Source organism: Micromesistius poutassou, assembly GCF_964030765.1.
Source record: "Micromesistius poutassou genome assembly, chromosome: 4".
Classification (NCBI taxonomy): domain Eukaryota; kingdom Metazoa; phylum Chordata; class Actinopteri; order Gadiformes; family Gadidae; genus Micromesistius; species Micromesistius poutassou.
Genome location: NC_140274.1, coordinates 15,730,968 through 15,742,087, shown reverse-complemented (window position 1 = coordinate 15,742,087; position 11,120 = coordinate 15,730,968). Strand labels below are relative to the sequence as shown.

At 46.8% G+C, this 11,120-nt stretch overlaps 1 protein-coding gene across 1 annotated transcript in view; it reads right to left on the bottom strand.

The window, feature by feature from the left end:
• yap1 (Yes1 associated transcriptional regulator) overlaps positions 1–10,896 on the bottom strand; it is a 28,102-nt gene extending 17,206 nt beyond the window's left edge. The window contains exons 1-2 of the mRNA XM_084466808.1: positions 10,293–10,896; positions 8,941–9,176 (exon numbers count right to left, since the gene is read on the bottom strand). Of these exons, the coding sequence (XP_084322934.1) occupies positions 8,941–9,176; positions 10,293–10,496 (440 nt within the window). The 5' untranslated portion in view covers positions 10,497–10,896. The remainder of the gene's footprint in view (positions 1–8,940; positions 9,177–10,292) is intronic.
• Positions 10,897–11,120: the final 224 nt, after the last annotated feature.

Sequence of the window (11,120 nt, the reverse complement as noted above, 5' to 3'; positions counted from 1 at the left end):
TATGCCGCTTTTCCACCGCCAGTACCTACTCGACTCGACTCGACTCGACTCGACTCGCCACGCCTTATTTGCGTTTCCATTGGCAAAAAAAGTACCTGGTACCTAGTACCGGGTACTTTTTTTTAGTACTACCTCCGTCGAGGTTCCATGCCAGCGGAGTAGGTACTTTTGTGTGACGTAAACAGGCTGCTGGTAACTGATTGGCCAGCGGCTGTAAATGGGAATATTCACTCAAGTTAAGTTGTGTCCGGCGTGGTTGGAGTCCACGAACCCGCTCCCGAGGGGGACACTGATCAGCGTTTCGCCGTGTGTGTCGCTCCTTTCCCGGGGCTAGAGTTAGGCTGCGCGTCGTTATGTGTGTCGGGCGTGGTTGTGTGTGTCCGGCGTGGCTGGAGTCCACGGACCGGCGTTTCGCTGTTTCGTTTCAGTGTCGTTCCTTTCCTAGGGCTCGAGTTTCGCCTCTATCAACGTTACCGTATGACAACAATAGACGCGCAGTCATTGCGCTTTTTATTTTATTTCCCATCATAACCTTTCCCGGGAATCAGGAAATAGTCTTGATCAGATTCAGATTTCCCGGGAATCGCGTCTCCCGTGATTAAAACCTAATGACGACCCGCCCATGGTGGAGAGGTTCTTTTCTACGACCCGCCCACATTGAAGAGGTACTTTTTTAGATGGAAACGCAACCAAACCGAGTTGAGTCGAGGCGAGTCGAGTCGAGTCGAGTTGGTACTGGCGGTGGAAAAGCGGCAATAGAGAGACAGACTGACTCAGCACTCTCCCCCTTACCACACACACACACACACACACACACCCACCCCCACACACCCACACCCCCCCCCCCCCACACACACACACACACACACACACACACACAAGCCCATTTTGAAGCCTCTTGTTTATGCTTTACTAATCAAAGGAGTCTCCCCCCCCCCCCGAATCACCACACACACACCTCCCCCCAACTAGCCTATTCTCTCACGCACAACCACACACACACACACACACACACACCAAGCTGTAACTGCTCAGTGCAGAGGGGCCCCATGAGACAGGTCACGGGGGGGAGGGGAGAGAAAGAGAGAGGAAACAACAGCGCTACGGAAACAGTCCCGGGCGACCCCATTGGCTGCTGGAGTTGCTGAGGTCCTGTTACACTCCCCGGAACTCCACCCCCTTTTTTTAGCTTTTATTTTTGCTGCTCTCTTCCAACTCAGGAAACCATCCCATTTACAATGGGTATGGGGGGGGGGGGGGGTTGTTCTGTTAGACCCTGAACCGCTCCGATTGGTGCTCCAGGACTCTGGAAGATGATTCCTATTGGAGCAGAACGCGGCTGTATGCCAGGAGTCTGAACCACAACACAACACTGGCCACATTCTCATCAACGACCCAGACTCTGCAACGGCAAATACCAAAACTTTCCCCCAAACAGTCCGTTTGTCCCCCCCCCCCCCATTATTATCATTATTATAACAATATCAGTAACACAGAGACAGATAAAAGTTACAAAACAAAAAAAGGGCCAGAGTTGAACAATGGTGGAGCGGGGAAGCACAAGGCTGGCTGTGTGTGTGCGACTATCACCAGAGCAGAGATAAAAACGCCAGGTGCCTGTGCCCACTCCGCCACAGAGCCTCCCTGTGTGCTCGCTAGTGGTCGTCGTGGATCGCTGAGCGACCGGTCGACGAGGAGTGGTAAATGAGTGACCAAATGGACACTGGTGATTCATCAGCCAGTTTTAAAGACTAAAACATAATCCATTCACCGTCTTCAATAGTCTACCGCCACAACATTGCGCTTGCACCAGCCCCAAACACGGATACCACCCCCCCGCTACCATGGCAATGGCCACGGTAGTTTCCCCGAAAAAGTGACCAGTTCCCGAGAAAGTCAGAACCTGGAATGTTTTTTTTCCCGTACATAACGTAAAACGGTCGTCGGCGGGTTTAAGGGTAAGTCTAGTGATTGCCCAGGCCGATTGTAAAAAAAAAAAAAAAAACAGCCTTAGTTTCACTAATCAGATTATTACATGGAGAGAGAAAGCCGGTTAAAAAACAGCTAGCTTACTACTAGCTAATGACTTGGCTCAGCTTTTTTCTTCCCCTGCTCACGAGCAAGAGCAGTTGTGATGAACCCACCGCTACCGTTTACAAGATTTTTTTTTTATCGGAAGATTACATTTTTTTTTTACCCATTGATGAATCCTGTTCCTAGATAGAATTGTGATAAAAGATAGTTTTGTAAAAAAAACATACGGCGCTCAAATCCTTTTTGGCAGTGAAACAAAGAGAGGCCTCTCTCAGCAGCAGGATATCCCATCAACTCATACGGTTATGAGATTGCTAGAGTAACACGCACACACATCGTGTCTTGCATCAACAGATTATTCCTGCCTTAAAGTGTGTGTGTGTGTGTGTGTGTGAACGGAGCAAGTTCCTACATGACCCCCAGGCCCAGCCCCGCCCTACGCTCTCTGTGTTTGTGTTTACACGTCCTGCTGATAAAAAGCACAAAACCTCCGCAGGACAGCCAGACCTACCACCCATGGCCCCCTACCCTACCCTACCCTACCCCACCCTCACACTCCCCCATCTAATCACCCCTAGGGAAAGACAGACAGACCCAACTGGTTCCAGCATGTTGTGGTTTCTTGGTTATGGTAACATATCTGTATGTTATTTAGCTTTGGCCGTTAGGGCTAGGCTGGGTCAAAGGGTTGACCGTGACAAAAATATATGGTTAACTCAAATTCAACTCAAACTTCAAATTTAGCCAAGACTAGCATTTTGTATGGCAGCAATGTAGCACAATAGTGACAGTTAAAAACCAAATGGGAATGTGTGGCTTTGTGGGAATTAGGAATGAAGACTCAATTTTGACACAAAACCCAAACTCTCCATTTTTTTTTTTTAAACGTTAAAACGTTTACGTTCACAAACACAAACTCTCGCCTGGTCATAGTTATGGGGGAACTTTTGAAACAAAAAAACGTTGAGTGTGTTAAAAAAATAATAATAATAATTCTTATGAAGGTGGGGGGGACTAAAAGCAGCTTGGTGAGGGAGTTGTCGTTCCTGGGTGACAAGACAGATTGCGATCCCCCCCGACTGCGCTGGAGGCACGGAGCCTGCAGCTTGCCTTGCAGAATTCTCCCTCAAGCTGTCATTACTGTGGCTTGTGAGGGGACTCAATTCCACCAGCCACTCCACGTCTCTCTGAGTGATGGCCCAATTATCAAGGTGCTGTTTATTGTGGCAGTGTTATTTATAACGCCACATGTGCAAAAGGGGTCGTTGGGGGTGGGGTCTTCACATAGAGGCTAGGCCTGATGTCACTGAAACTGATGTGGCAAGGGGAGTGTCTTCTTGAGACACAGACAGACAGACAGACAGACAGACAGACAGACAGACAGACAGACACACAGCTTATCTGCGTAAATCAGTTCCGGGCCGTGCCTGGCTGCAGCCAGGCGCTGATTTCACCAGAATTGAGGAGTTATGTGCGAGTGGCAGCAGTAAAGAAAAAAAAAAAGTTGTTGGGGTTGGTCTGAACTGTGGAGTGTGTATCTTAGACACTCCACATGGTAAATTGAACCCAGCTGATGCCGTTGTTGTTGTTGCCGAGAGACGTCAACACACGAGAGCCTCGGGTCACGGAACCACAATGATTTTCACGCCACGAGAAGGCTTTTGTTTTCCTAGCGATGAAAGCGATGTCCATGGCGAGTCTGATATGTGGTGTACAACGGGCATTGAGCACAACTTCCAAGAGGTTCTGGTCGTTCAGAACTAACAAAAAGAAACCAGATCAAAGCTTGTTGGTTGTTAAACTCAGACTGAGCGCAACATTCGCCAGACCATAATAAATGCAGGGGTCAAATGTTGTGTGTGAGAGGGACAGAAACGCTGTTTTGCAGAGAGCGAGAGAGCGAGAGAGAGAGAGAGAGAGAGAGAGAGAGAGAGGTTCCACGCCCAGGGACCACTATAAAAGTGGGCGGGGTTACCAGCAGATCTCGTCACAGCTCTGAGGTAACGATGACGATGATTAGGAAGACGATAATGATGATGGGACCTCCGCCCCGCCCTACCGGGGTTTTCCGGTCGGGTGGCCGCACCGTGCTCCACCTCTGTGACCCCCTGCTGTGGATTTAGGATCCAGCCTTTGAAGTGGTGCTCACTCTCGCCGTCTCTCTCCCTTTCTCTCCCCCTCTCACTCGCCCTTATCTTCATCATTACCGAGCAGGCCAGTGATTCAGCCGTTCAGTTTCAGTATGTGTCAATATTCCCCGTGACATCCTCCTCCTGTGCTCCCTTACTGCTCATCTTTAGTAAAAGAACGTTTATTTATGGTTGTTCAGTTACTCAACACACACACACACACCCATACACTCACACACTAGTTAAACAAGTGAGGAAACTCAACAGGCGGACCAAGTGGTTAAAGACAACAGCTATAAAAGAGTCGTGTTTGTGCCCAGCAGCCATTTGGCCCGACAACGTGCCCCTGAGCAAAGTGTTAGGGTCGGGTCAATGCAAGGTGAAACTTTATGTTAACTGGATCCTAACTATCTATCTGTCCACCTCAGATGATAAATTACTTTATTTTTAAATAGTATCTCCAGACGGGACATTTGGGTGAATATTCAGGTAAGCTGTCTATTAATCCAGGTGTCCTTGTGCTAAAATAAAGCGTGTTCACAAATGCGGCCCCCCCCCTCCTCCTCGGAGCACAATGTTTGCTTTATTTTTTAGATATAGATTATAGATTAGATTAGATATTTGTCAGGGCAGGGGAAAACAAAACACATCAATGTGTCAGCTCCGTTATCTGACTGTAGTTAGCCTGGGTTCTTTGTGTAGCAACGGTGAGGTGGCTGTGAGTGGGGGGCCAGTGAGGACCAGATAGAGGCCCTCTGTGGAGATGCCCTCAGTGACAGTGGAGGTATTGATGTCTGGAGAAGGTGTCACACCAGGGCTTCGGTAAACACCAGCTTTCTCACACTCCCATTTGTGTACTGAGCTGAACAGGAAGGGGCCTGTGTGTGTGTGTGTGTGTGTGTGTGTGTGTGTGTGTGTGTGTGTGTGTGTGTGTGTGTGTGTGTGTGTGTGTGTGTGAGTGTGTGTGTGTGTGTGAGTGTGAGTGTGAGTGTGTGTGGTCAATAAACCAGAAGTTTGACAAACACAAAGTTTCTCCAAATGAGTGGTGGTGGTGATGGGGGGCAGGGGGGCTGCAGTACCATTTGTGAGGTTCCTCAATTCTAAACAGCTTCAGTTAAAAATCGAGTTAGCATATTTAGCAACTCTAATTTCCTATGTGTGGTTCGAAGCTTAATTGCCACGCAAGACGAGAGCGGATACACTGTCATTACAAAGTGATGGTGGTGGCGTTATAACTTAGCTACAGGACTGAATGGTTGTGCAGTTTAATGGTGGGTTGGGGAAACAAAGTTGAAATGGGGTTGAAATGGAATACTCAATGCTAGATTAAATTAATGGACTTCAAGTACAATAACAACAGCATTGTACTTTATAGAGCTTCATTCTCCTGCAAGCTCTGTATTCATTGGACAAAGGCTACTGCTATCCTACGGATGCAGAATTAGGCTATGCTAGTAAACAGTATGACGGTGCTTTGGAGTATATACTTACACCACTTCCTCAACATCTGTTGAATGAGGAGGACAAAGTCCACCCCACCCCCCAATCCCCTACCCCCCCACCCTGAAGGAAAAGATTAGTGTCGACCAAGACTATCTGGGACCACAGCAAAACACAGCAACTATTGAAGAACAAGCTAGATTAGCCTAGCACAAATTAGCTTAGCCTAGCAAAAGTAAGACGACAAAAAAACTAGCCTGGTCTGGTAAAAAACTAGCATAGTCAAGCACAGACTAGCCAAGTGCAAACCAATGAGACTAAATCAACTAATCAAAGACAAGTTATCTAACCACGACAGCCAAACAGAAATCAATACATCAAATATCAATATATTTCTAAATATATTCTTTCACTGTGAATATTGACGCAACAAGAAGAAAATAAAAGTGTTTTATATTTAAGTTACGACATATTATCACCACTATTAACATAACCAAACCTGTGTTTTATATTTCAGTTATGACATATTATCACCACTATTAACATGAACTAACCTGAAAACCAAAAATCCGGCAAAAAAAGTGTAGCATTTGTTGTCGCAAAAAGACAACCAGCAACAACAACAACAGACTCATCCCCAAAGAAGAGTTAAAAGCAAACCCCCATTTAGAGAGCACAATGGGCTGTCTAATGAAGCAGTGCTACCTGGCCCCCGAGGTCACATGGAGCCTTCTCACCCCTCTAGAAGCCTGCTCTCTGCTTGGGACCGACTTCCCACAGAGACAAGCTTCATTCAAACATTTAATAAGCCCCCGGAAACACTGATTACCCCCCCCCCCCCCCCACCCCTCGCCCCTCCTGCTCCACTGGTGTGTCTAAATTAGAAACCACCATTAGTGTATGACCCAGCTCTAGAGAGCCCTTCCCCCCTCTAGTTCCCAGTCCCAGGCAGGGGTGACCCATGTCCTCCTATCTCTCCCCCAAACCCCCCCCTAGATACAGGGACCAGAGTTACGGGAAGACAAGCAGCGGGGATAGCCCAGCACCCCAGACTATGTTGACTTTCTCCCAAACTTCTCCCTGCTTTTTTTTCCTCCCCCCTCTTTCTTCTTCTAATTCTTCTTCTTCTTCTTCTTCTTCTCCTCCTCCTTCTCCTTGTTTTATGAAACTGGGTGAGAGTAACCTGAGAGCCTGAGGCGGAACATTACCCCCCCCCCCCCCCTCCCCCCCGTCTTCATTCAGGAGAAGAAAATAGAAGATTCCCTCCAAGCCCATGATCCAGAGATCATGACACAGCGACGGCACTAAAAACACCCCAAACACCACTCCAGTTCCTGCTAGAGTTCCTCCGCGTCTGTCCTGAAACACCCCAGCCGCTGAAGTACGCCGTGAAGACATCTAAACACACCACCCCCTGACGCACCCCCCCGATCCTCCCTCCTCTTTCCCACCCCCACCACCATCTTAAAACTCCCATGGCAGCCATTTGTCTATTTTTGGAGGGCTCACATGAGTCTCAACAGACCTGCAGTGTGAATAAAGATCACTGTTTCTGTGCCGGGACAAAGGCAGGGCTCCCCCACCCCCCCCCCCCCCCCCCCTCCAGCCCAGCCCAGCCCAGCCCAGCCCACTTCCCCAACCTCTACTCTAGTCATCTCCACATGGCTGCCATTTAAAGTCCAGCGACACAAAGGGAGGGCCATGGTGCCGTCATGGCCCCTATTCAGCCCCGTCCCCAGAACGGAACCTCGCGCTCGGGCCACGTCAGCTCCGTAGCGCCACTCTGACTCACCCCTATATTCACCCCCTCACCCCTCCATTCAACCCCTCCAGTCCCCCACCACCCTCCATTCACCACCCCAACAACCCCCCGCCCCCTCCCCCCCGCCACCCCTTTATCACCTCGCTGCCAAAAATCAGGGCTCATGACTCATATTTAACCAAACAACCGTGAGAGAGAGACAGACAGAGAGAGGGAGAGAGTGATAGAGAGAGGGAAGACAGACAGAGATAGAAAGAGACAGAAGCTGAGAAAGAGAGAGAGAATCTGAAAGAGGAAGAGAGAGAAAGAGAGGGAATGCGAGATAGACAGAAAAAACGAGCAAAAATAGCGAAAGTAGATAGAGAGAGAAACAGGGGGCATAAACAGTGAGAAAGAGAGAGTGAGCTCAAAACTGAGAGTGAGAAGGAGAGTTCAGCTTCTGCTCTCCGTCTTACAGCCTTCTCTCCTGGGATCCTCCGGGGGTGAACGAACGGTACAGACGCTGGCAACGGCGGCGGTCACCTGAGTGAAATGTGAGCCACCTCTTCTCCTGACCTCCCCCCACCCCCACAGCGTGTGTGAGGGTGGGTGAGGGGGTTATAGAGGGGTGGTCAGTCACCACACCACCAGCCCTCCCTCCCCAGTCCAACCTTTGTACCATTTCAAGAAGACCTCCCCTAATAACACACCAGATGTTCCCCAGATGTGAGACCTGCAAACATCTGGTTTGCAAAGCTTTGCCTTTTTTATTTGAGAAAATTTCTTTATAGTTCAAGTTATATTCTTTTGGTGGGATTGCCAATAACCCATTGTCTATAAAGGCTCATATTTGGGCTGACAACTGACATTTTCTATTTTGCCCAAGGATAATTTTTTTTCTGTAGGAGTTATTCAGATCCATCTCTATCTCTCAATGTTTGGGTGTATGTTGATCTTATTTTGAGGACACCAAGAACCGTTGACCTCCAGGCAACACAGGACTTACGAAAAATATGGTAATAAATAAGCATAACAAATGTTTAACTGTCAATAAACATAAAAACAAAGCAACATCTCGCTTCACATGCTAGCACGAGACTAGTCTGTGACAAATAATTCTGTACGTGAAACTACGACCTTCATTGCAACTATAGTCTACGGAAAAAACGCAACAAAGTTGTACTTTGGCCGGTGGTGGTGGTGGTGGAGGTGGAACAGACAGACTACTTCGGAGATGAGTTTAGCAGAGCAGTGAGTTCGGCGGCGGCCGGGACTGCTACAGTGCTCCTTTGTTTGGACTGAAATCTGAGCTCTAGAGAAGGAGCAGCGAGGAGCAGCGAGCTCAGTGCTCCTCTCCTTCTCCACGCCACCAAATTTAATAACCCACCGTTTCACAGCGGAAACTTTCCCTTCTGGGTCTCGGCAACTTCACCCAATATGTTTTAAACGATTGGAAATGTGTGTATGTTTAAGGGATGTTTCAAAATAAAAGTGTTTTTGTATTTTCTTTCAAAGTAAAAGTGATCAAAGTGTTGTTGTTTTTTTTCATATTTTTTGTTTCTTTTTTGATTAAACATGCTTTTTTAGCAAACTCACTTGAGGAAGTATCTCTGTCCCGAGGCAGTCTTGGCCATCTCCCATCCCGGGGGCAGGGGCACATCATCTGGGATCTCGTATGAGGACTGGCGGAGGTGCTGTGGAGAGGTACCCGGGGGGCCCAGGACAGACAGGGTCCCCGGAGTTACGGCCCCCAGCTGCAGGGAAGCCGGGGACGAGTGGGCCCGGACATGGTGTGGAGTCAGGGCCCCTGCGGTGCCTCCGTCGGTGCTGGCCTGGGGTTAGGGTGGGTGGGTGGCGGGGGTGAGTAGATTAGAGATAGGATAAATAGTTTGCTTGAGATTCACGTCTACAGGCAGGGTTAAGCACGTTAACTCAGCAGTATGACCTTTTGTTGTGTTTTGAGTTACTTTAAATGTTGTCTCCGGGATTAATTGGAGAGTAGCTATTGAGAGTTTTGTTTACTGTTCTGAAAATTCCCATCTGGGATAAATAAAGTTTTATTCTCTGCTATTGATCTTATTATATTCTTTATATATATATATATATATATATATATATATATATATATATATATATATATATATATATATATATATATATATACAGTATATAAATGTTATTTCATACAATTTATATACATATATATTAGACATTTATATATATTGTATACATTTGTATATATTTATTTATATTATATGGGATTTATTTTACGCAAAACACTGATGAATTGAAGTGAGTACAGGGGCCCCCGCTCCCGACAAGTCTGGGCCACTGTACAGAGCGCATGCGCAATTTGACGAAACTTCACAAGGATCACAGACGATAAAGAGGAGAGAAAGAGGGGTGGGGATAAATAGGACGAATAATGCTGGCATCATATGATGTCGCATAAACGTTGCTTTTCAGTATATAAAAAAACAAAACATCATGCGTGAGTCGAACTCGATAAACTCACTTGAACTAACAAAAAACATCCACAGAAGTTGTAAACAAGTGGGAGTTTAATGGATCACTGTTTTGTAATTATGTTCTTTGCATAACACGAAGCTCCTACACAAAACGAACCCCAAAAGTTCAACAATTAATCACAAACTTTAAATTAATTTTGAAAATATATTTGTCAGTTAAATTATACAGGCTACTATTCTAGGGCTTATAAAGTGAAGTGTGTCAAGGCCTACGGCTTAAACCAGAGTGGTTTTAACCATCAGAGTTGTTTTATCCTACCAATTGCACTTACATGCATTAGCATCTCTAGTTGACTTGTTAGTTGTAGTTAATAACTACTAAACAACTAGTTTAACAACTAAATTAAGATTTGTGAGACCATGTTATTTCAATGAGAGTGGGAAAGAGAGAGAGGGGGGGGACAGACGGGGTGGTCTTACTTGTCTAGAGTGGGACTTGGGTTCAGGCGGTTTGAAGAAGGAGTCTGGTAGTTTCCTCATCCTCATGGGTACAGAGGGGGGTAGGATCGTGTTTTTCGGGTTCATCACGGCGTTGAAGAGCGCCTCCAGGTCCGTCTCGGAGTCCCCCCGGACGTGGACGATCTGGTGGCCGGCGGGCGGGTTGTGCTGACCCTGGTCCATCATTCGGTCGAGAAGGGGGAAAATTTGTGGAGGAAAAGCTTCAAACCAATCCAAACTTTAACGGAGTAGGGAAAAGCTCAGGAGCGATCGGTCGGCTAAAAGTTATTCCATGTCATCTTTTAAAAAAACGGAAAAGGCTGGTTTCTTTTCGTTTTTTTCTTAATTTGATCAAAGTATTCGCTAGTCGAAGTGTTCAGCGACAGAATACGCTTTCCTGTTGTTTTTCGAGCGCATAATTAAAAATGCCACAAAGCGCATAACCGCTCCTAACTCATACCTACATACACTTGTGGAAAAGAATACATATAAAAAGCCAAACAAAATAATCCCAGCAGTTGTATGATTCCAACTTTAGACTGTTATTGACTGTGTCTAAATAAGATACATGATAAGCGAACGCAAATCACTGCCACTCACTAATCGCAAAGTTTTGTTTGAGTCTAAACTTTGGGCAGGACGTCAAAGTTTATGAGTCACCGTTGTAGGGGCGGGGCTTTAGAGGCTTTAAAGGTACAGTCTTCCCGGACGTCCCATAATGGCCAAATGGACTTAGGGACCCAATTAATTCATTGTCTACTTACAAATATCATATCACCCAGTCATAATAAGGGTTTACCCGGGATAAAA